Raw genomic sequence first — 26265 nt, forward strand, 5'->3', positions numbered from 1 at the left:
TAAACCAAATATCTGCTCTACATCCTCCGTCTCTGGTTTCAGTCCTACCAACAAGTACAACAAGGTTTTTTTAATATACAAAACTCACTGTTTACTGCAAGAGAAATAGTCATGGTCACATGTGAATTCAAACATTTCTAAATCTTAAGTGTTAAGATTTTAAACCATAAACTTCCTGGAAAGGAATCAAGTCTTATTCTATCACGTACATTAAAACTCTTGTTGTTGCTGTTGCTTCAGATATATTAGAAACACTAAAAATTTGGCTAGATAGTAATTAAATGTATTTTGCACTTAGAACAAAACAGTTGAACATAAGAAAACCACTGGAAGCATATACATGATAAACTGAAAAACCTGGGAAAATTTCATTAAAGTGAACATGCTATTCGGAGATCTTGTGGCTGCTCCCATACTATAGCTAGTCATTATCATGCTAATACCATATGCATCTGACATAGGAGGAGAGGCTGAGAGAGCTGGGATTGATCAGCCTGCAGAAGAGAAAGTTCGGAGGGGAACTTGTCAATGTGTACAAATACCTGGTAGAAGGGAGTAAAGAAGTCTGAGGCAGACTATTCTCTGTGGTATCCAATGAAAGGACAAGATGCAGTGGGCACAAGTTGAAATACAGGAAATTCCATTTGAACATAAGAAAAAGGTTTTTTACAGTGAGGATGGTTGAACACTGGAACACGTTACCCAGAGACATGGTGTCTCCATATGTATCCAAAATGTAACTGGGCATGACCCTGAGTAACCTGATCTAGTTGGCATTGCTCTGAGCAGGAGTGTAGGACTAGACAATCTCCAGAGATCCCCTCCAACCTCAATTGTTATGTGACTGATTCTGTAACATACCTTTGTTGAAACAGATGAAATCTGTAATATTTAAATTCAGCTCAATATAGACAATATTAGTCAGAATAACTGAAAAATATCCCTAAATAGAGAGGTTCTCACCTTATCATCAATTATAACCAAATCCTTTGGTTCAGTGCGATCTATTTTCAAGACACGGTATTTGGTTTCTGCAGGATTACTTCCAACAAGAAAATACCGCTATATTAAAAAAAAAAAAAAAGTCAGAATTTTATACAGGATAAAGCAGCCAAAGCCCATTGTAACACAAGATATCAACAATGCCCTTTATATAGTTTCTAGACTAGATTAATTTCAATTATCAAATATGCAATATTCCATATGGACTGTTAATAAACTATTTTAGACATTAGTACCTTAGGTAGGTATATTTGTATACAATCAACCTTTACAGCTTAGAAAAACATCATTTTCTCCACTGTACAAGGAGGAAAAAAAAAAAAAAATTGAAGAATGGTGAAAACTTGTTTAGAGAGGAAAAAGTACAAGTTGCAGCAGGTGCCATCCAACTATGCCCCACCCAGGCCATTACTGTCTATTCATTTGCTTTGTAAAATTTAGCAGAAGCTTATACACATAAGTTTGTAAGTTTTCATGATCTAAGACTACTGTCTCTATATTGTAGTCCACTGCTATTTCTGACAACTAGTCTTTCCAAGTCCATACTAAACACAGAAAAATTTTAAGTACTTCAGTACTACAAGTTATCCTCATTTTTATTTATATTTGCTATGGTAAACTTCTCATCAATGTCCTTCCACAACACTCAAGTTTAATTTGACCAGCTATGCTGGTTAAAAATATTAAGTTTTTTAAAAGACTAGTTTTATTTCTCATTTAAAATATGAAAGAAAGACCACAGATAAAACATACAGTGTGTCCATTTCTCATTTAAGGGAATCACACTGTAAATGAATTTTTACATTTAGAGGAATTAACAGTAAACACAGGTTGCTATAAGCAGCTCTCATTTTACCAATTCATTTAATCAGTGTGATGCTACCACACAGCAAGGTGTAACTCATTAATAATGCTCAGCCTAGTAGGAAAGCACGGCAAATTCATGTGGATCTATGCAGCCAGCTCTTAACTTTAAAAGTCACGTGGATTTAAGATGTGGGGGAGGAAATCAATAAGAACATTCACACAGAACTCAGAATTTCATGATTTATACCAATTAGATGTTAAAAAACATCTTTAATGACTAAATATTTAAGGTGAAAGAAGAACTTCAAGCCCTCTTCAGCTTCCTCGGAATCACAAAAACATCTAGTCAGTAAGCTCTAAAAAAGAAAATGAAATACTTTAACAGCTATAAAAGGAAACACCACCAACTCCTGGCTCCACTCTGTACGCTGACATTACAGTTCTTACTCAGTGGCAAGTTTTGCTGTTTATCCCTAAATGATAGTAAAGAAGACCCTTCGAAGTCATATGCCACTGCAGCACTCCCTCACTGAAGCATCTGAGGCAGCACTTTGGCCCAGGAAACTACTTCCTACTGGGTTTTTTTTTGCAGTGATGTGCTGCTGTGCACAGCCCCAGCTCCCCAGTCTACTCCCCTCAAAGTACCCTCTGCAGGAGATCCTGCAGTGCCAAGATCTGCACTCCCCAGCAGGGAAATCGTAACAACAGGGAGTGGGTCAGAGCCCCCACTGCGTGGCACTGAATGGCTCAAAGGTGGAGGATGGAGCTCTTCTGCTGGCATCACCCACCCACAAGAAACACCAAACCACCAAGACAGACACTTGCTTAGACCACGCCACTTTTTTCTTTCTGTGGCAGAAGATGCATGGGCAGAGGGAAATATCGTATTCATTTGTAATACACAGATAAGTCAGTTTGCCCTTTAAGAGTGCTGCTTCTCTCTTTGTAGAAAATTTTTAATTAAAGCTAAACAATTTTAAGTAGTCCATAATACTGTAACACAGCTCAGTGATCTCCCCCCCAGTTCATTAAAATGAGCATAATTTTTCCCAAAGTGACACCTGTGGTTACCAACAAATCATCCTGAATAAAAACAGAACAGTACAACTTTAAGATGCTTGTCCAAACAGCAGTTTGAACCAAAGACCACATTTAAAATTGTAATATGGCACATGACACACAGGAAGAGAGAGACAGAGAGAGAAAGATGGATATAATGTTGCAAAAGCTATTACTAAGGAAGTTCAGCTGGATACTTTTCTATTTCCATTTTAATAGGCTGATAAAACATGAGGAAGTGCTATGAAGAATGCATCACACATCAGCTTGGCAGCTGCTATAGTGAGCTATGCACAGCTACAGTGCCAGCTCTAAGTGCTGTTGCTGTTGCTTAGAACAGATTAGATGAGAAGTAATTGTATCTACAGACTATGGTGGCAGCCACCATAATGAATGGTACTTAACAAGATCTCTTTGAAGTCCTTTAAGGACTAATTTAGGGGGCTTGCTTTAAGTCAGAAAGCTAGGCTGTGTAATGTATTAAGGAAGGTCAGCTGAGAACAGCATCAAACCCCTGCATCAATGGACTTAAAGAAGCCACCTTCTTGGAAAGCCAGGCAATGGGAAATCTCTATTTAGCAAACTGGAATCTTACCCACTGCATGTTAGAGGATATTCTTGTGGAAGTAATAAAGAAGGAAACATCAGCAAAACTTTTGAATTTGGACTAGTCCTCAAAACTAGGGACCCAAAGTTAGACTTCTACTTGGGAAGTCTTCAGGACTGGCTAACAGTCAACACAACCAGAATTACTCGATATGCCAGCTCATATTCAACCTTCAAGATCTGAAATGAAAATAAAGATATGAAAACTAACAATGCAAAAAATAAACCAAAAAAATAGACACTTCAGCATTAGCTGCTTCTGCTAATACTAATGAATAACTAATGAATACTAGGAAGGAATAAAGCAAAATACCAAATCAACACAGCACTGAGCATGTAACATCAAATAAATTAATTTCTAAGGTTGTAATATAATTGTAAAATTAATCAAAGCTAAAATGCACTGTACTGCTTACAACTATCTTGATTAACAGAAATCATTACAGTAAAAGAAATGAGATCCCACGGGTAAGCTACAGAAAACTTTCTGGGAGTTTCTATTCTTATTCCATTTACTACTAAGTTAATCTGAATAAATTGAAGCATTTTCCAAACATCTCAAACAATTCCACTCCACAGCAAAGCTACTGCATTTAAATAAATGGGCAACCTTGACCAGCAAAGTACTTTCACAACAGAGCAGTACACAAGGAGAAACTGTGCAGACTTCCTCATAGTACTCTGTCAAAGTCCTTCAACCATCACCTGTGATGAAACATGCTGTTTCCAAGTTTAGTTTCCCCTTGGCCTTTGCTGAAACTTATTAACAAGTGAACTTCACCAACCACAGCAGGGCACCATGTAGCTATAAGATCTGGACTGAAGCTTACTTTATTGCACAATTATCACTAAGCAACCACAAGATAGGAACAATCATTAGTCACTTCCACCTGGCACTGAGTTTTAACCAAAGCAATCCAACTGAAGGCTTTACACCTTCTTTTATCAATCTTTTGATTTGGCCAAACCAATAAAAAAAGCTTCTTCTAAAAGGAGTCTAAACAAAATAAAAAACTTCTTACTGTGAATTGTTGTTTGTAATGGCAGGATAACAGTTCTGAAATCAAACATTCTGTCCACATTTTTGTTTTTTCTTTAAGAACATTACTTCTTAGAACTCTTGGTCTAAAACTGTGATTCGCTTCTTTGTATAGACTAATTATCATTAACAAATGTTAGCACTGTAAAGAATATATTTCACTCATAAGTTAAAAAGCAGCACACAGCTTAATCAGTAGGAAAAAAAAAAAGTGAAAATACACTAAAAGATACTTGAAAAAATACTGCAGAGCACTAACACAGCCAATTTTTCAACCTGCAAATAGCATAAAAAAACCCCACTTAAGAACATATACAAAATGTTTGCAAAAGATACTTGTTGAGCCCATGGATGTGTCTAAAAACACAAAGCCCTAAGGAAGTGTAGTGGGCTGACCTTGGCCAGCTGCTAGACCCCTACCCAGCCACTCTCTCACTCCCCCTCCTCAGCAGGACAGGCAGAGAAAAGATGGAAAACATCAATGACAGGGAGATTTTCTAACATTTACCATCACAGGCAGAACAGACTTGGGGAAAATTAATGCAATTTAGTTGACAATTAAAATAGGTTCTGACAGCAAGAAACAAAGATAAATTAAAACACCTTTCCCCGGCCTCCCTTCTCCCCAGGCACAGCTTCACTCCCAAGCTTCTCCACCCTCTCCCTGACCAGAGCAGTGAAGGGGGGTGGGAAATGGGGAGTTGTGGCCAGTTCGTAACAGTTCCTCTGCTGCTCCTTCCACCTCACACTTTTCCCTGCCCCAGCGTGGATCCTCTCCACAGGCTGCAGCTCCTTCAGGAAATCTGCCCCTGCTCCAGCATGGTCCTCCACAGGGACTGCAGGGGGTCTCTGCTCTGGCACCTGGGGCACCTCCTCCTTCACTGGGACCTGGGTGTCCACGCGGCCATTTCTCTCACATTGCTCCTCACCCCTCTCTCTCTCACAGCTGCAGTATAGCATTTTTCACCGTTTCTCAAACACAGTATTACAGAGGCACCACCATTTTGGCTCCGGTGGGTTGGTTGGAGCCGGCCGGAACCAGCTGTGTCTGGCACAGGGCAGCCCCGGCCTCCCCTCAGAGTCCACCCTGCAGCCCTCCACCAGCACCTGGAGACCTGCACCCAGCACGGGAAGGTATTTACGTGCTAGTCACGGTTTCTGTCAGACTAAAGAAACACATGGGGTCGCCAGGTGAGAAACCTTCACGTGGACACTGACTTCGGATCAGCGCACTATTACCTCTCTGCTTTAATTTATGCTTAACTGGGCAGTGCAATGGTAGCTGTCACCTGCCATCGAATTGCCATCCTCCTTCACAGCAGGCACAAAGTTACGCAAGAAAAAGCCTCTTCCTCAAATTTCTGTGGTAGTTTTAATATGTACTGAACTTGACTGTAGATCACAAATCTTCAAGGCATAAATTATATTAAATAGGGTTAAAAAAGGTATAGGTTCAGCCTTTTTTCTCTGCTACACCAAAGAAGGGGAGAAAAATAATTACACCTAGATGTAAGGTACGGCAAAAACTCTACTATATTCTTTCTTTCTAGAGAACATACAGCAATTCAGCGAGTATCTATCTTTCATCTCTCAGAAACTGGCAGAATGACGTGAAGAAAGGAAGAGATGATAAGGGGCAAAACGAGGTACATGAAAATAGCAAAAATTCAGTTAGCATGCTATCTCTTTTCTGTAACCTGCTAAATCTCTTCAAAAGAAGCTCTTTCAAGATGAGAAATTTTAATGACGTGCCCTGCCAAGCACCACTTTCAGGGCACGTAAGAACGGCCGCCCACTCTGCATCCTACAGCCACAGCATTTGGTAATTCTTTTTTGTCCCAGGTCAACCAGTTTTTTTGTCCCAAACAAGACTTTTCTCTTGCTGCTTCACTGAGGGGTTCCTCAAGATTGTCCTTTCTAATTTTCAGCTAAATCTATTAATCATCAATCTATACACTTTCCTTTATCCAAATACTTCTCCCCTCTTTAGCATCTATTCTGCTCAAATGTTTTCATAGACTAAAGAAATCTGGCTGTCACTTTGCTCCTCCCAAGATATCTCTAGCATCTATGTTACCTCACTGGACCCGTTCTTAATTGAATTCTTATTTCTTAAGTGGATATGAACAGAAAGTATACACAATATACCATACAAGGTCTCATTATAGAGATACATCAGTACCTCTCATTAATGACCATACCACAAAAGACCACATCTGCCTTTTTCACAGTTGTGTATCAGCAGCAGCTCAACCTCCCACCTCCTCTTCAGATAAAACACCCAGATCTTCCTCTTCCCCCTCTACTGCTTCTGACTTTATAAACTCTCAACAAACTTTTATTGGTGTGTCATCTGTCCAAAGGTGTATTAAGTTCCACAGTATACCAATGCTATTTAAAATTATTTATTTTATCTACACTTCAGGGTCATAATTTCTTTGTATCTTGTGCTCTGATTATCCTTATTATTTGCAATATTTCAAAACTCTAATAAGAGCTGACCCACATTTGGGGCTAAAAACATTACTGAAAATGCTGAAGTATATCAGGCCTGAAATCATTACTTGAAAAAAAAAATCAACCCTACAAGATGATTCCTTATTCACTCCACCCTAACCTCTCTACTCACCTCCCTCCTTCCATTAGCGACTCCAGAGATTCTCCTTGTGGTGCACCTCCACAGAGGATTTGGTTTAAATGCATAAGGCCATCTAATTTTTAGATGAAGATGTGCAAAACAACCAGGTTAATCTGATAGCATCTTTGTAAGTCTAGACTGCATTTATGTCATTTACCTCAATTTTCAATTAGTTTCCTACAGAAAATTATGTACAGGACTTCAGAATGGATTAAATATTTACAGTGTTTAGTATGCCTCCATGGTCAAATTTGCAGGTTGAATCGAGAAAAATTTATTTCTACCCCAATAATGATTGTTCCCTTTTTCATAAACTCCTTCTTGTTACTCATTTTATCTTCACCCTTGTTCAGTACATTTGTACTCATGAAGTAAACTCTTACTTTAAACAAGGGAAAATACTCATTTAGTTTTAGGGCCATAACAAACTTTGTTTTGAAAATAAAAAATAGCAATAGAAAATACCTATTTTTTTTCATCCTTCTGTCACATTTAAATACATCAATTTGTGATCATTTATCCACAAATTCCTCATCAGCTTTCCATCCAGGAAAGTGCATTCACAACAAAACCAAATCTACAGGTGTATCTCTCTTCTATCAATCTAGTGACTAAATGATGACAACACGGGAGAAAAGAAATAAAACATAGGTCAGCAAAACAACTTAGGCAGACATTTGAAGGCACATCTTCCATATGCAGTGGCGGTGCTACCAGTTTTGAACTTTATTTTTATTCTGCCTGAATAGCATATACTGTTCAAAACTTGTGGTGTTCTCATCACTGCTATTCCACTAAGTATCTGCTGTACTCATAAATGGTCTCAGATACCACATACATTTAAGACAGAAACAGTGATTTGCTGAGTTTCACAAAACTCCTTCTCGTCCCAACTCCATCCTCCGCTCCATTACGTCATTGCCATTACTGGAACACCATTACAGAGAAAACAGGACAGTTAGCCAAGAGGGGCTTTCATCTGCTAATGAAACCATTCCAGAGAGACCAAATTTCATGGCCACTTTTAGCTAGAAAATTATGATAGCTAATGGTTGACCAGCAGATTGTTCACCACTTTCAACATCTTTTAAATGCATCAGATAATCATCCATATAAATCAGGGCACTTCATAATTCAGTAAAAATTCTGCAGCTTTTTCTGTGAAATCATCTTCTATGTCAAAGTTTCTCCAGTTTGACCACAGACTAACTTCATCATTAAGAAAGCAAACCTTGGCTTTGTTAATATAAAAACATTCAAATTATTTTTAGAAGAAATTAAATTTAAAAGAAAAAAAAAGAAAAAAAAAAAAAAACAACAAAAAAAACCATCGTTTTCCCTGGGGAAAAGGGCGGAAAAAAAATCTACAGATATTCATGCTAGTCACATTGCTTAATAAGCTTGTGCAAGTCAGTTGGATACTGTGGAGATGGAGACTGTAGAAGAACCTGATTAGAATAAAATAACAGTAATTAAGCCTCATAATATCCTGAAAGATAGGCAAGTGATATGCCTTTATGGAGATGGCACAAATTGACTTGTTCAATGTCACACCACCTCAAGGGAATGGTAATTTCCAATGAACTAACTTACAGCTTTCAGGAGGGCTTCATTTAGGGGATACACAAAAGTCCCATCTTCTCCTGAAAACAAGAGGAAAATACTTCTTGTTTCTTATAAGTCATACTGCTGAAATATCTTTACTGCCCTCTGCTGTGCATTTTAGCAGTAAATATACACATAAAATGAAAGATAATTGGCATTGATCTGAATACAGCTGTTTCAGTTCATTTTTATGACTACTTCTAAACAAGCCTTCACCCTCCCAGGATAAACAGGCGATACAGTTCACATCTCTAGGGTATTTATTGACCCAAAGCAACAGTTTAAAAGGTAGGCCTCAGGAACAACCCTAAATATAAAAATTAATAGAAAATATATAATTTTGCTCTCTGTTGCTTCAATCGACACTGTGAATTCAGTTCTCCTCACCTCTAGAAGTCTTTCTTGTTTTACTCTAATAACACTACCAGATCCTTTCCTGTTTGACTTACATAATGCTACTGTATTCTTAACTCAAAACAAATAAACAAACAAAAAAATCAACCAAAAAAATCCCTCCCTAGACCATTTCCACTTTCTCATCCATCACATCTCGTCCTGCTTTACCACAGAGGGGTTTTACAGGAATAACCAGTATGATCAGTGTAAACTCCACTGTTCCTCCCACTGCTGACAACTTAAGTCATCCCTTCCGTGCTCAGTCAAGGTCTCCACAAGGAATCTGAGCATACAGCTCCATGTTACTCTATACCTGATATAACTCCAGGTCTCACATGCAAGCCTTTGGGAAATCAGAAGAGTAACCTGAACCAGGAGAAAGCTATTCAATGTTATGTCTGGGTGATGTTTCTGTCATATCAGTGACTGTCACAGCTGGTGACTGCATGATTGTGAGATTTTATGCAAAGGAGGCTGCACGAGGGGTACCTCGGGGAGAAGTGGGAACTTTTGTCAGCAGCCCAACATGACACTGAATCAGCTGTAACAGCAAATTTCTCTCTAAAATTCTCTGTGACCCGATCAAGTCTGAAGCCCAGTTCTGGGCTCCCCAGTACATGACAGACATTGACATACCCAAGTCCAGCAGAGAGCAACCGAGATGATCAGGTGGACAGAGCACATGATGTGTTGGGAAAGTAAGAGAACTGGGTTTGTTCAGCCTTCAGAAAGCTTTGGCATGATCTTACTGCTGTCTAAAACTATCTAACAAGAAGATATAGATGAGACAGAGCCAAACTCTTCCGAGGGTTGAACAGTGGATGGGCAAGATGCAACAAATACAAGTTGAAACATGCAAAATTCCAACTTAAGAAATTTCTCCCCCCCACCAAGCAGTAGAACATGTTGTCTGCAGAGGCTGTAAAATCTACATATTTGCAGGTATTCAAAACTGAGCTGTACACAGAAGTTGTACACAAAACCATCTTGCCTCTTGGAGTGATCAGGACTGCCGGATCTGCCCCTTACTGAATTCTGAGCACAGCAAAGCACGGGCAAACCCACCCATTCAGGCAGATACTGACAGCTACCACCAGCCAGATGTGAAAGACTCTGGTTCCTGAACTAACATGATCAATTTGAGAGGCTTAGAGAATTGTTGCTAGCTGACAGAACCCTAAAGTATAATATTGTCTCTGTACATAGCATGATGTCTCTCAAGCACCTAAGCCTTACACCTCAGAGAGAAATAAGCCAGTTAGATATCCATGCATGCCAAGCACAAAAAGCAGCATGAGTTGTGAGCCAAGAATAACTATATTCAGTAATTCAGGAATCATACTTCCCCATTGCCGTTCGCCCATATAGCAATAATTTTGCTGAAAATAAAACAACAGTGCTTTCCAGCAATGCGGAGAAAGAGGCATCAAGGCAGCCAGCAAAATTACTTTAGGCATAGGTAAAAACAAGTAAAATCCTGGAAAGAAAGAGTAATCTCAATTTTTCCATTTACTGGTATCAATAATTCTGCATGCTTTAATCTGCCACTTTGGTACATTTTCAAGAGGCTACATTGACTTCGGTGTATAAATTATTTTTTTATTATCGCTACAGGTAACACCTGAACTTAGAACTAGAGCGAAGTGTTGCATTTAAAGCCAAGGTACCTAACTCTACCCAAAACTACCTCAAGTGAAAAAAAAAATGTAATATGAAACAAGAGAAACTACACAGAGACATCTGATTGGGAGCTAAAGGATGATAAAGAGAGCAGTATTATCTCAGGTTATTTACACCAAGAATCAGACCCTGACTCACCCCCTAGCATGCTCATCACATGGCTAAAGAAGCAATTACCACTCAAACCTCCAACCCACTTTGCCCGTGGCAAAAAGTTCTGTGAACAGCACATCCCTACAGTTTCTGCCAACAGAACATTAAGGAATGATAAAAATCTTCAACAGCTTACTTCCAGAGGTCAGACTGAAAACTCTGGAAGTTGCTCCACAAGCCATTCTGTGACCACTTCAGCCATCCTGTTTAAATTCTTAACTCTGGACAACTTCAGCTGTCCAGTTTTCATTCACAGCGACACGTGTCAGCACGGTTAGCCTGGCCGAGCGACAACAGCCACAGGACCAAACAAGCAGGGCGTTGTGCAAACACCAACAGCAGCGGCAGCGTGGGGGCCGAAACCTCCGGTGCCCACAGCCTGCAGCACCCCAAGCCGCCCCACTGCTTTGTTTTGGTTTTTTTTTTTTTTTTTTTTTTTTCAGTTATTGTGCATGTTTCAGATATGTGACCACAAAGGAAAAAAATTTTTAAAAGAGAAAAAAGAGAAAGGTAAGGATCGTTCTTTTGACAAGGTGCACGCTGGCCAAGCCAGCACGACAGGGGGGGACAGGGACATCTTCCCGCTCTGCCCCACGCGCGGCGCGGGAGCCCCCAGCCCACGCTCCCCCCCCCGGCGGCGGCGGGGCGGACGCTACTTACAGCCCTGGTCTCGTACAGCACCAGCTTCTGCACTAAGCTGATCATGGGGGCGGCGGCGGCTGCCGCCGGCATGGCGACCGCGCGGGGCTCGGGCCTCGCCCGGCCCCAAGGCGTGGGCGTGGGGCGTGGGGGGACCGTGGGGGCTGCCCGGAAGCAGCCCAGGGAAAAGCCGGAGGGCGTGGGGAAACACACACGCACGCACGGCGGGGCTGAGGAATCGGGAACCAGCCCCCACCGCCGGGACGGGTGGAAGCCGGAAGTGGCGGCGCGCCACCGCGCAGGCGCGTCCACGGGCGGGCGAGTGAGAGCGCCTGCGCGGCCCGCCGCCTGGGTGGGAGGGTGGGGCCGCGTCACGCCTGGCCCCTCGGCAGCGCGGAAAGGGGGCGGGTCACCGGGGCAAAGGGGCGGCTGCCGCCCCGCGGGGTCAGCACCAGGAACAGCTCCCAAGCCCCGCCCCGCCCTCCTCCGCCGCCCGGCGGGGGGCGGGGCGAACGAAAGGGGCGGGGGCACTGGGGGGGGGGCGGTGCTCTTCTGTTGCCCGGGTTACCGGGGGTACACAAGCCGGTGGCGGGCGGCGGCGCGCGCTCGGCGGCCTTTGCCCCCTCACTTCGCTCAAAGTAAGTGACCCCCCCGCCCCCCACCTCCGCCCCGCCCCGCCCTGTCCCTTCCCTGAGGCGGGGGGCGCGCACTGGGGGTGGCGGGGATCGTCTTTGCGCCGTGCTGAGGGGGCCGGAGGGAGACAAGGTCATGCGAGTCGGAGCAGGGTGGGGTCTGGTTTATTTATTTGGTTTGGTTGGGTTGGTTTTTGTAATTAGGAAATTGCCCCTTAGTTGTAAACGTTCGGGAAGGAGTGAAACTGCTGGTCACGCCAGGTAAAGTTCAGCCAGTGAGTTTCCACGAGAGAAACGGAGCGTTGGTTTGTGTGAGATGGTGGCTTTTTAAAAATTAAAATACTGTCCCTATCGTTCAGAAGCTCTTATTCAGGATGTGTCAGAACGTTTCAGTTTGATGTTTCAACAGAAACTTTTTCAGATTTTCATCCTGAAGCAGAATTTTTTAATTCAAAAATAACTAGGGTGGGTGGGGGGTTGAGACTTAAGTGGCCATCTAAAGAGAAAGCAAGGGGGTTTTTTGCCTTCCTTAAAAATGCTTCATCAAGCTCGTCAGATTTTTGGACTCCCATTTGTTTGAAAGGCCACCAAAATTTTGCTCCAGCTTGCCATAATTAGAAACTTGTTTCTGTTTTACTTTGTTGCATAGCACTAGATATGCAACCTCTTGAAGTCCTGGAAGAGCTGGGATTTATGAGAGCATTACAGAACAGATCGTGAACCGCAATTCAATTCTACTGAGCCTTATTCATGTACCTAGCTGTGAACACAGCAATTAGTTCCATTGATCATGATGGGGCTCTTCTGTGCCTGAAGCTCACAAGAGACAGTCTTAGCAGGGCCATGGTCCATTTCAGGGACCAGAGAGAAGTTACAGCTGTGTGGTAATTGGAACAGGAAGGAAAAGGTAATTAAATAACTACATGCTGTTTAAAAAAGAGCAACAGGCAGTTTAGCGGCCAGGAAGAAGTCATTATCAACAACCATATAGCTGCAGCTGGGGATCGGGGGTGGTTCCAATAATCCCTTATTTTTCGGAAGCAGCTCTTCTCTTAGTAATGGGTGCATTGTGTATGTTCTCTAAACGCTTTTTCTTCTTAAAACAGCTTTTGTTACAAAGCAATTTGCTTTGTATCACATTATTATTCAGTTCCATGTTTAAGTATGTGTCATTTTACACATATGTAAGCTACTGTCTTTTATAACAATCTTTCCTCCCACGGTTAGATAATATATGGCTTCACAAGATGAAGAACAAGCTCAGCCCTTTGCAGACATGTTCGATGAAGATGAAGCTGAAAAGTCCTTTCTGTTGTCCAAGCCCACTTGCTTAATTATCCTTGGAAAGCCAGTAAGATGTCTGACAGAAGTTTTTTCTTCAGATATTCTGCTAACAATTTTACTTTTCCTTCAAAACATTTGTTTAGTCACTCTACCAAAAAGATCAAAGACATCCTTTTTTATCTTTTCCACTTTGCAAATCCTGCAGAGTGTGATAAAGGTTCAGATCTCATTTAGTAAGGCCAATTTTTGGCCTCAGTGACCAATTAATTACAATTAAAAATGTTATTACTGTACTTAAAAGTCACATGTTGCTCAAAATATTTCTTCTCTCTTCACATTGGCAACTGGATTGTTTTTATGTTATTTCAAGTATTCTAACTTTTTATAAACTTGACAGAGTAAAGACATAAATATGCATAAAACAACCTTCTGGTTACTGTTAATGTACTAACAGACATGCAATGAGATATTAAATATTTTAACTTTAATATTCATCTTTGACATAATTATATGTCATATATTTGAGAATAACTGAAATCCACCAAGGTGTCCTGATAAGGGGATTTGTACTATAATTTTAACTATAATTCAAGGTCTCTCTTTTTCTCAGAGAATTTGTGGCCTCCTTTACATTTGTTGTTTTATAATCCTAGACTTCTCAGATTTCTTTTTCCCAAGTGTAGGAGTCTCTATAGCGGGTTTTACATTAGTGCCTTAGTTTGCTGAAGGGGGTTCTTTTTTGGTGCAAGTTTGCCATATGTCTACACTGAATCTGGTATGCACTTAAACACCCCACCAGTGCCCCGAAAGCTGCTTTCCTCTTGAACACTGCAGTTGCCCATGAAAGGTGCCTTCAGAGCACACACACACACACCCCTGCCCCCCCCAATTTGTACACAAACTCCTCGAGCACCTTTCCCTCTGCACTTCTGTGCGATTCCATTAGGTACCACAGCAGAGCCTGACGTGACCGTATGAAGATCTGCTTTGCGCTGCCTAACGGGTAGAGAGATAAATGGTGTGCACCTAGGACTGGCAATCAACCCAAGCTTCAGTGCCAAATGACCCACCAGTTCAAGACCCAGTCCACACCACAACACTAGCGCAGAGCTGTGTGGTGTGGTATGCCAGCACGTAGTCGAATGATGGTGGTAGATTATATCGTGGGAAATGCTAAGTGCTAAGGTGTGGCTACGTTTCCTTTCTTCGGAGACTTACAGTGGGCTGGAAGGCTCCCAGTCCCCAGTGTTTGTACAGGTCTGCACCCTTTCATACTCCTCAGCTCCAGTTGCTGGGTAATGCTTGACTGCAAATCTTTGCATCTGACCAAACTGTGAAAGGAGTCAAGGTGGTGTTCTGCAAGTGTATGAGATGCAAACATCACAGTGAGACTGTGTAAGGTGGTAACCAACTAGTGTGCCTTATGGTCAGCGTGAGACTTGAAAGAGTGCATTCAGCTCAGTAGAAAGCTATACTGGACTGGCTCGCCTAGTTTTATACAAACATCAGATTTCTAACCTTACATGAAAAAGGTAACTACATTTTTATAGACCAAACAAGCCTGAAATACTCATTGAAAGACAGTGCAAAAAGCATAACAAATACATATTCTTATCTGAAATCGTTGCCTTCAGTAGATGCTTGATATTAATACAAATTTTAACAAAGGGTTGAAATTACACAGGCCTGGTCAGGAGGGCAGGGAATTAAATGTTCTGTTTTTATGATGATATCTTTTATTTATACAGCTGATGTTTAGAGAATCTATCTAATTTAATATAGATCTTTTAAGTTAAAAACATAATGCCACTAAAGTAAAACCAAATGCATAGATTCTCATCACACCTGTAAGATGTAAGGTATGAGTAGACTGGAGTATTTGCTGATATGCTGTTATCTGAGAATGTGATTTATTTGTGGTTTTTTGCTATTTTTTAATCACAAAATTTATCTAGGACAAACAGACTCTCAGAAAAGTTCTTCTTGTATGCCCCTGAAAAAAGGGCATAATCCTAAGTGTAGAAGGTGGCGAGTTTTGCAAAATCCTATTCAGGTAACTGTACTCTTAGAGGCCTCATTACTCTTGGTTGTGTTGGTTCCTCAGGATTCATGTAAGTGATAAAAATCATTCTGTCAGTATCTAAACCAGATTTGTGGACTAACAAGGTCAATTTTTACATACTCGTTGTTTTAGTCAAAGAATACTATCCCTACATATCTTACTTAGAAACGGCTGAACGGGTTTGCGTCATAATTTGCTTTGAAACTAAAGGTAATAAATTTCAGTCCTAAACTCACAGGAGTTTATGGCCAAATCATATCTGAGTTTTAGATAGAGTTACTCAGAAACAAAGTCAGTATAATTACTTTGTAGATAATTAACTGCAAAGGGCAGCAACAGTACATTAGAAATGCTGGGCAGTTTAAAATGATGGATGGTATTAAAAAGAGTGTGTTTGCCCAGTGCATAACTCAGAAGCCTTAGTCTTTATGATAGCTTTTAATTGTTTTTATAATATGAAAATATATTCTTCGTTGTGTAAAATGTTTGGGGTTTTTTTCCTTCTGCCTGTTTTTCTTTTAAATGTTTATTTTTCATTTTAAGGGTTCTGGAAAGAAAACATTAGCTAGAAAACTAGCACAAATATGGAAATGCGTTTTCATAGAAGGTAAACATACACTATATTTGAAAAATTGCATTGGCTTCATAATATATTTTGGTTTAGAATATCCTCGCTGTTCCCTGTAATTCAAAATGGCATGTTTCTGATTACAGTAAAGACGACTCATAAACAACAAGTCACCATTTTGCCAGGAATGCAATTGCTGAAAACTGGCCTTTTAGTTATAGAGAGGCTTAGAAAATATTTTTTTTTCTTACAAGGGGATATATGTAAGCCATAATAATAACATTCTGTTCCAAATCCTGTACGGTGATTCACAGGACCCTTCTTGTTCACATGGAGGCAACTCATTCAACTACAGGTTGCACAGAAATTTTCCAATTCAGACTGTGAAAGACAAGGAGGATCTTTCCTTTTTGTTTGTGCAGTGCCTAATACAAGGGGGGGGATGGATTCCAGGAAACAGAAGCATAGCTTTTGTATCAGTATAAGTAATAACAGAAGGAATGGAAGCTGGCACTCTGAGATTTCTAAAACATAAATATCCATTGGCTTATTTCAAAAGGTGTAGTTAATTTCTCCCACCACGCATTAACTAGAATACAAGATATCATTTCATTTTCTAAGCTATCCAGCTTGATTTCTGAGTCCCTCTCATCAAAGATTTTTGAAGATATGTAGAGTAAAACCTGTTGCTTATAACATTATCTTATTCCCTATCAACACATGGCTAGAGATTTTTTTTTCATTTCGAGACATCTCAGCAAGAAAGTAGGTTCATATAAAAATTAATTAAGTCTCTTTTTAAGTCTTAATTTAATTTGTCATTTTAATTTAAATCTTTTGTCAGCAGTAACTTCAAAAATATTTTAAAATCTGTATTTTTTTAAAGCCCTGGTAATATTTTTATATCTGTGACATTATAATTCACAAATCTTGATTCATTCACTTAAGTTTTATGAAAAAGGAAAACTTTTCCACCAGATTTGTCCCACCAGTTTGAAGGCTAAAGCATATAATAACCTTAACTATGAAGCAATTTCTTGAGTACTTCTTTGGGGACACCAAATTACAAATTGTTTTTTTGGTATATATGTGCACAGTTGTTCTAATTATGAACTAATGATTTATATATCGATTTTCATTACACTTTTGCTTTTAAATATGCCTCTGGTATTTTCTCTAGTGGCCAGTGTAACGCTTCATATTCCTGTGCATGTGTAGGGTTATTTATCAAATGAAGTATCTTTACCTTATTTTGAAGAATTTGAAGTATAATGTGGTAAAATTCAGTTTTAATAAAGTGCTCTTTTGACCTGTGTAAATATAGAATTTTTAATTCATAGGATTGTCTAACAAAAATTAATACCTGGTCCAAAACATAGATCAGATCAAACAGAAGGAACCTTAGGAATGCACTTAAGCTGATCCACACTGTTTGAATGTACTTAAACAATTATTGACAAATATTTATTGAATTTGTTTTTAAAAACCTCTAGGCAGTCTATCTCTGTAACAGAGTCTTTGCCATTAGAAAGTTTTTCTTAATGACTGATGTAAATCTCACTTACTGCATTTTTATGCCCTATTTCTAGTAGATTCAGAGAATTGTTATTTTCTTCATTTGCTCATGATATTTATTTTAAAATTCCCACACACAGTTACATATACACATTCCTTCAACTTTTGCTAATAGGCTTTTTTCATTTTCCACATCAAGAAAGAAGAAAAAAAAAAAGAAAATCAACACAGTTAAACGTTAATAAATCAGCTCAGAAAGGACCTCCAGAAGTCATTGAGCCCAAACTTCCACTCAAAGCAGGGTCAGCTAGAGAAGGTTGCTCAGGACTCTGTCCAGTTGAGTCTGGAATATGTCCAAGGATGGAGGCTCCACCACCTCTCTAGGCAACGCTTTCCAAAGTTTGATGACCTTCATAATGAAAAATTGCTTCCTAATTACCCCATTGGAATGTCTTATGTCCTTACTTGTGTCTATTGCTTCCTGTCTTATTGGCTTTTCTGTGAGGACAGTGGCTCTGTCTTTGTGCCTTCCCAGTAAGTAGTTTTAGACAGCAGTAAGAATTGTCCTGTTTTCTCCAGGCTGAAGAAGGCCAGTTCTTTTGGCCTCTCCTAGTGCACTGACCGACCACTTCTAATCATCTTGGTGCCCTCCACTGGACTTGCTCCACTGTATCAATATCTGTCCTGTGCTGTCTTTTTTTTTTTTTTTTTTTTTTAATAATCCAAGATAGAGAATTGTTAAATAAGAAAGGTGTTCACAGTCTTTTTAATTTGACAAAATACTTTCTATCCATTTATCCAGTGAATATGTCAATAATCATAAATAAAACAGGGCCATGGTACACTTACAGTGCTGGTTTTCAGTTGTCTGGATTGTTTATTAGTACATTTCCTGTCTCAGTTTTGGCCTACAGCAAATACTGCTCTCCTGAACACCCATTCATAGTGTGAAGGTTAGTATGTGCAACAGTCTAGTAGAAACAGTTTGAAAACAGCCACTATGTTTTGCGAGAATTATTTTAGCTGTATAGACATGATCCACCTGGCTTCAAGACATTTCCCTGGCTCAATTTATTAGTAATATAGATGTAGCCTTAAGGGTCATTCTTGAAAACTTTCATTAAGTGTCTGCTTATTTCAATGGTATAGAATTGTGAAAGATTTTTAGGATCATTCTACAATGATGTCACTGTCCACAGAGACAGAGGGCAGGTCTTTGAATTTGATGGGTGTCAAATTTAGTATCTATTTACTTTTAGATAATTAGACTATATGAGTAGGTTTTTAAGAGATTTTTTTAAAGCTGATGGGTTTGTGTGTCTAGACAGTTCTTTTTATAAAACTTGCTTTTAAAATTTGGGAAGTGTTTGAGCTCAAATACTCATCTCTGGATTACAGAGCAGTAATGCTAATTTGATATAAACCAGTAGTTAAAATAATCCTGCAAGGCTGTGGTTGTGCATTTGTCTGTAGTATCTATAGAGTTAAATTGTAGGGAAAATCATCTGCCCAGACGTTGCCAGAAGGCACCAAGTTCTGGATGAGCTAAATATAATAATGGCCCTAAATGTAATCGCTGTTCATTCAAAAACAGTCTCGTTGCTTGGAGCACACATACACACTCGTGTGTGTTTGTGTATGTATCTGTACGTACATGTCTGTATATAAAATATTTTTTATTAATTATTTTAATTTTATTCTGTCTGATATGCTTCCTCAGCTTTGGAAGTAATTCAAATGAATATTCATGAAGAAACAGAATATGGGCTTAAGGTAAAGGTCTAATCTTCTAGTAAGTTTTGTCACATTCTTGACAAATACATCTTCTATAAGACTATGTTTTGCATTTTACCTTAGTGCCAAGAATTGCTTTTTAAAGGTCAAAGTATTTCTGAAGAACTGGTTACAGAAATGGTTTTGAAAAAGATTGAGTCACCAGAAGTTGCACATTTTGGTAAGTATATTTATAGCCTAAACTACCTAGAATGAGCTAGCTATAATTTTGACACACTTTGCATCCATTACTGCTCAAATATGATTTATTTTGTATTAGATGGTAGAACTTTTTCTTGTGCTCCTCAGGTTTTAGAATATCCATAAACTAAGAGTGCATTTAGGGATTAATTTAACAATATGGGAGATCAGAAAATGTCATAGCAGTCCTACGTTGTGTTAATTTTGAGAAAATGAATTTGCCCCAAATTTTAAGTGTTGCTATGACTCATTTGACAATATTTTCTGTTTAGGAATTAAAATACATTTTTTTTTTTTTTGCTTGGATACTTCTATAACAACAACAACAAAAAAAAATCACCAGCAAAAATATTTTAAACATTTGAAATGATAAAAAAGAAGGAAAACATATTATTGGAAATGCAAAGTATTATGCTCTTTCTTTTTTCTTACAACATTGATAATTCCCTTTGCATTTTGTCACTGAGGGTAAGTTATATGAGAACAGTATGGGTTGTGGTAATAATTCTACTTTTTGAGGAAAAATTATGTTAATTGAGGCTGCTAAGACTAGTGCTGCAGATCTTGCTAGAGTCTGAACCCACTTTCCTGAAGATAAAACAAAAATATGGCTAAGTGCAAAGAAAGTAAAAGAAAATGTAGTTTCTTTTTCTGGTGCAGGCTTTTATTTGAAATTTCCATTATATGAGAGAGACAGGCATAGGGACAAAAAAATGTTAAGTTTCTACTGCTCTGAAAACTAACATGCTTCTATCACCTTTCAGATGCAATGGGTTTTGTTCCTTCTCTAGTCCAAGATTCAACAGTCTTTGCAAAAATGCAAACTTACTTAGTGAAACCAGGCTTTTAAGACAGTAGGCAAAAGACATAGAAATAGGGAAGAAATAAAAAAGAGGAGATTATGAGGAAACAAAAATTTGAAGGAAGAAGTAGCAGCAGAAATTCCAGTCTCTTAATCCATATGTCAAGACTTTAATAAAAGCCTGAATAGATATCTGTGTATCTGAGTTCCCCTCTTTGAGTCAATCTCATGATGAACGCCTATGGTGTGTGTATTACAGAGATATAGATAGATGACTATAAAGTTGATAAAAGTTCGGTTCTTGTAGCCAAGCCATTTTCTCTATTACAGATGCCCCAAAGCAGCAAGGAATAGAATAACCTACATCCTCATTATTTTTCCTACTAACTAGAACTCATCTCCAAAACCAATTTTTGTTGAATATTTTCTAGTTCTAATAACTTTTTGTTTAGCAACTATTATCTTAATATAATCCTTGGAAAGCTTAAATAGGCTTTCAGCAGGAACTAATCAGTCAATTTGCTATTAGTTATTCATTAAAGAGTTTAGAAACACTCTTGTATGAGAGGCTGAGTTTTTTACTTTTAACGTTTGTTAAAATACAAGTTTCTAAACAGTATACACAATAAGGAATTACTTCAATGATATTCTTCTGACTTACATAATAAAGGCATATTATGTTTAAGACTGTATCAGAGATATTCAGAAGTGTTAAGGCAAATTACAATATTTAAAAACTGTAAGTCACTAAAAACTTGAGGGGGGTTGACTTCTGAAGGAGTTCGGATAGGAAGCTTCTAAGCTATTTCTTGAAATAAACAGTGTCTCTTTTTAAAATAACATAAGCACTGGAAAATAACAATCATGCTTGTATTTTAGAGTATTGTAAGTAAGAAAATACAGAATTATTACCTCTATGTAGCTGATATGCTTGCTAATTTTGTTTGTAAATAGAACAAGAAAACAACCAGAAGTTCACATCATGTTAGGCTAAATAATTTTTGCAATGGAAAGATCTATGTCATTATCACAGGGGAAAACAGCTCAATTAGCATGATTTAAATCAAATCGGGAACCAAGTTGTTTATTGATTTATTAATGACAAGCAATTAACTGACAGTCAGTGAACTGGTGATCATTGAAAAGGTTCAGTATCAGGCACACAACAGAAAAGACACAGCACTAAGCACTTGCCAAATATTAATAAACACCTACAAATTTCTGAACATTCTCCTAAAACTAATTCTGGAATATACTCAAACTTGCATGGTTATGCATACAAATCCTCCCTCAAAGATGGGTGGAAGTTACAAGCATATATTCCCTTTTCAGAGAATGCATGCTTTACCTATTTAAGCACACTTTCTGTTGGAAATGTAAGCATTCCAGCTTTGTGTGTGCCATTTCCTACAGTCTACTCATCCATACACCAGTGAGAAAGCTCCCCATGAGCTCACGTACACACACTCTAGGTGTGGGTCACTATGTGTTTAACCCTGTTCTGTCAGTCTGGTAGTTGAAATGCAGGTTACTCACAGCATCAAACAGGGAGGCTGCTCTGTCAGGCCTAGACAGAAGGTTGTAGTGCTGGCACATCAAACCTGGTCAGGCTGCTGCTCTTTTACCACGCTCTCACTCTAAGGTCTCTTCCCCCAGTCACAAATTTTAATGCTTCTTTTCAAGATGGCACCTTCTCTCCTCAAAAGTTTCTTGGTAGTCCCCTGGTTATTATTTGATCTGGCTGATGGTTGCCTTAGGTAAACTTCATTGTTAGTCCCCCCACAACATTATCTGTTTGGGGGCAAACACCCTCTCAGGGAACAAACAGTTTGGGATAATCTGTTCCCATGTTACACTCCCATCCCTCCCATATCAGCTGTTGTACTCTGGGATGTGTTGATAAGCAGAGGCTGTGCAGACTCCCCACATCTCACTACCAGTTAGAATTCTTTGAAGATATCAGCAACTTAGAATTCAAGATTTTCATTTCCTAGAAGAATGACTATATATTATGCTTTCTCCTGCTTATCCTCTTCAATAAATTTTGCATCCATGGATAGTAGCTCTGAAAAGAAGAAGTCTTCTGTCCTAATACCTCTTGCAAAGACTGCTACTATGTTTTTGTGCTGCATAGACTTACATTTAAATGTTAACACATAAAATTCTAAGCATTTGGAGCATGCACCATTTCTTTAAGGGAATATTCTCATTAGGCTAAAAAAATCCACCTGATTCTTACTTAGTCTCTTATTCTGGCTTCATGAATATTGAGTTCCTTGCTGTATAGCAGTTCTTACTGTACTGCATGCAGCCATTATCAGTTACAATACTCTTCTAGGAACTTGAAGCTACAAATTCGTCTGTGGAGCTGAGCACTCTAATACTAGAGAAAAGGTACTATTACCATCGTGCTTGTCACATATAGTCGGTGTCTGTTTGCCAAAGAGGATGCAGCATTGTGAATCCTGAGTGAATGGATGCTTACCAGATTGCTTCAGCATGCATACTGTGTGCATAGTGCCTCCTCTTGAGAGGATTTAGCATTCAGGAGCACTGTGTATCCCAGAGAGCTGTTCAGACTTCCTTTACTGTCCACAGAAGCAAAGACCTTTAAAGGTTATAAAAAAAGCCTACACTCCTAGGCTTTGTATCATAGAGTGACTACTTTTTGCAATGTATTTTACAACATCTTTTAGTGGCAAAAATGGTCACTAAAAGCTTGTTGTTTTTTAGGCACTACAGTGAGCTAGGCACATGAAGCAGGTGGTCTGAGTATGATCTTCAATGTCTACATATTTCTTATATTTCTTAACTGAGTTAACAAATTTTGAGACTTCTATATCAAGTTGAAAACAACACACTTTTTTGTCTGTATTTCATCTGAAGTAGACATGGGTGCACAATTTTTTAAGTGTTATGTCATGTACATGGTTAAAAATTGTGCCACTAAATAGATGTGTTGTTTAAAGGAGATGATTATAACCAGCCCTATATTTGACATAACCTTCTAAAAGGTATATTTGATAAAATTTATTCGGCAGGTTATGTTCTCAGTGGATTTCCTTCTCTGTCAGAGGAATACATGACTGTTTCACAGCAAATAGAGAAAATAAAGAATCTAAAATTAAAACCGGATTTCCTGATTAACATTAAGGTAACGTTATCTTCAGTAACTTGCTAGTAATTTTACTAATTACTAGTAGACTCTTATGCTCCACCAGTCAAAAGATAATATTTTCCCCTGTGCATTTGTATATATTTTTTTTGAGGAATAATAAATTGTTCTCTCTTATATTGGAATGTAATTACGCTAGTTTGTTCCATTATAAACATTGCTCATGTAAAATAATGAACATTTCTTAAAACTTCAGTAGCAGTGACAGTCTTTGCACCTCTACCAATTAGAAGATACAGATTTTCAATAAAAGAAAACTTTGATTAGCATGATTATTACAGGATCTTGGATACATGTACATATGCCATTTACATGTTTCAGGAAGAAATATATGGAAGTTAGAATGCAAATTGTTCTAATTTTTACTCACTAATTGTGAAATTGCTTCTTAGTCATTGTTAATTCATCTTGTTTACAAATCTCAATTTCTTCATGAGTAGTGATGTGACATAGCAGATACTTTACAAAAGCGACTCTTATATAATGATAGAAACATAAATAATTGGTAATGTAGGATTAAGAGGACCTTCTCAATGTAACTTAAAAGAATGGGTTTACTGGCTACGTCCATATTAGTAAATAAAACAAAGCAAGTGTGACTCTTCAGACATCGGGCCAACTGGTTTGACAGAACACAGCTAACCTGTCTTATTAGTCAGAATGAGGCGGCCATGTCCGGCCGGCCTGCTGGGAAAGGCCCTGGGCCTGTGCCATTCTGCAGATTGTGCCCAGCTATTCACCAGGGAGAATACTAGCTGGCCCACACTAAATTTTGCCAGACTCCATGCAGACAAAGTCACGGTATGTATAATCATAAAGAAGGGTTCAGGCACTTCCTCTTGCAATATTTCATTTATTATTAGCTAGGTTATTTCTGTCTTTTACTCTGAATGTGAAGAAGGAGATGCTGAGGCATCTCTGAATAATCAGCCTCTGGTGTTGTGCTCCATTTTCATTCGGATTTTTGTTCCAGTTGTCATATCTATGTGGTTTGTCAGATGCTAAGCTTCAGTGCACGGACCTAGTCTATCACTTTGCCAGATTTAAGTCTGTGTTTGTTTGGAGAGAACTTAAAACATCAGAGAAACCTATTTTTGTGCAGTTTTGGTTTTTTTCAGCTAAAGAAGGTCAATCTTTGTTTTAATATGAAATAGTGAGAAATCCTGGGTCTTGAGAATATATGCTGTATAGTTTGATGTGCAACAATACAAATAGAAGAGTGATACTAACTATACTAGAAGGAAAACAGAATTCTTGACTTCATATAGTTATATCATCTTCTTATCCAGGAAGAAAAAATTCTCATAAAAAATTCTTGCCCCAAAGTCAAATAAATAATTTTGCCTTTGATTCTGTGTTTCAATAATTTGACTCTATGTCTTCCGTTCTATGATTATATGATTTCAGGGATACCTCAGGAAATGAGTGCAGCGTGGGTATTGCTAGCAATGCGATCTTAAAAGCTCTGTATTTCCTGTAGAAATCACTGCTCCATTTCTATAACAATTTAACCTTCACAACTACAATATTTTCTTGTTATCTCAGGTTTTTCATATGTAATTGAAGGGTAGGTGTCAGTGATTTAGAAAATAATAATAATATTTTATTTTGTGTTGTGCTCCACCCCCAATTCCGTAGTAGAATTTTAAGAGCCATTTTAAGTCCTGTTGGAGTTCTGGGAACTCCAAGTGTGTATTAATACAATTACAATTTAAGACAGGTTGATAGAAGCTTTTTTAATTATGGTCATAGGGAGCAAGCATTCAGCCAGCATGTCTGTGCTCCCCTGTTTTCTGCTAAGTGATTGCAGAGACCCAGCCAGCTTCTTGTCTTGGAAAAAACAGGAAAAAAAAAAAAAAAAAAAAAAAAAAAAAAAAAAAAAAGAGGTGAGGAAAACCAATCCTGTCAATGTTAACAAAGTCAGGTATCCATCCCTGGAATGGATGGACTCCTTAAGTAGCTTGCTAACAGCCACAATTCTAAGAAGGAATCAAACAGTACACAATGTGACAATGTAGAAAAGGCTCTCAGTGGACCCTACAAAAGTGGCACACCCAGTATTATCTTAGATCAGAAGTGGGGAGGTAGAAACAGTCACAGATTGTTAGCTTTTAGTTGAAAGGAATGTTTTAGTTAGGATAAACTTCTTAGGCAGACCTCTCAAAATCTTAAATATTAATAATTTTACCACCACAGACCACATTCAGATTTATCTGTGTTTAATGTTAAACTAAATTTGTTTCTTCAGGGATTTTTATGGAAAGACAATTGCTTACTCTTCCAGAGCTCCAAATTGCTTTAGCCTCTGACACAATGGCAGTATGCGTTTGGGTGATAGTAGAACTCCCAGAGGTCAGACACACCTAGTAAAATTGACTTAATCTTGCTGAAGTCCAAACCACTTTGGCATTAATTGCAAGAGCAATCACAAGCCTGTCTGCAAAATACTTTTACCCATAAACTACATCTGCACTTGTTATATTACAAGGTATAACTTACATGGTAAAATGTGTTCAAGTAGTGGCTACACTACTGATATGGAATATAAAATGATGGTGGGGAAAAGCTATGCAAGTGTTTAAGTCTTTCTTTAATATTTGCTGCTTTTGAAAATATTGCATTTATTCAG

At 38.6% G+C, this 26265-nt stretch overlaps 2 protein-coding genes across 11 annotated transcripts in view; one reads left to right on the top strand and one right to left on the bottom strand.

The window, feature by feature from the left end:
* Positions 1 to 11915, bottom strand: part of FIG4 (FIG4 phosphoinositide 5-phosphatase) — a 69542-nt gene extending 57627 nt beyond the window's left edge. Inside the window, exons 1-3 of one of the 3 annotated variants that reach the window (XM_042803429.1) lie at positions 11646 to 11915; positions 3464 to 3654; positions 964 to 1062 (exon numbers count right to left, since the gene is read on the bottom strand). In XM_042803429.1, the coding sequence (XP_042659363.1) occupies positions 964 to 1062; positions 3464 to 3472 (108 nt within the window). In that variant the 5' untranslated portion in view covers positions 3473 to 3654; positions 11646 to 11915. Of the gene's footprint in view, positions 1 to 963; positions 1063 to 3463; positions 3655 to 11645 lie in introns of those variants that run through there. The other 2 variants (XM_042803428.1, XM_033005685.2) reach the window with 2 other exon arrangements.
* A 237-nt stretch (positions 11916 to 12152) lies between these two features.
* AK9 (adenylate kinase 9) overlaps positions 12153 to 26265 on the top strand; it is a 72735-nt gene continuing 58622 nt past the window's right edge. For all 8 annotated transcript variants that reach the window (XM_033005700.2, XM_033005707.2, XM_033005702.2 and 5 more), the window contains exons 1-6: positions 12153 to 12262; positions 13484 to 13607; positions 16146 to 16209; positions 19406 to 19458; positions 19543 to 19639; positions 23503 to 23615. In XM_033005700.2, coding sequence (XP_032861591.2) covers positions 13491 to 13607; positions 16146 to 16209; positions 19406 to 19458; positions 19543 to 19639; positions 23503 to 23615 — 444 coding nt within the window. In that variant the 5' untranslated portion in view covers positions 12153 to 12262; positions 13484 to 13490. The remainder of the gene's footprint in view (positions 12263 to 13483; positions 13608 to 16145; positions 16210 to 19405; positions 19459 to 19542; positions 19640 to 23502; positions 23616 to 26265) is intronic.

Source organism: Tyto alba, unplaced genomic scaffold, assembly GCF_018691265.1.
Source record: "Tyto alba isolate M040663 unplaced genomic scaffold, T.alba_DEE_v4.0 Super-Scaffold_40, whole genome shotgun sequence".
Classification (NCBI taxonomy): domain Eukaryota; kingdom Metazoa; phylum Chordata; class Aves; order Strigiformes; family Tytonidae; genus Tyto; species Tyto alba.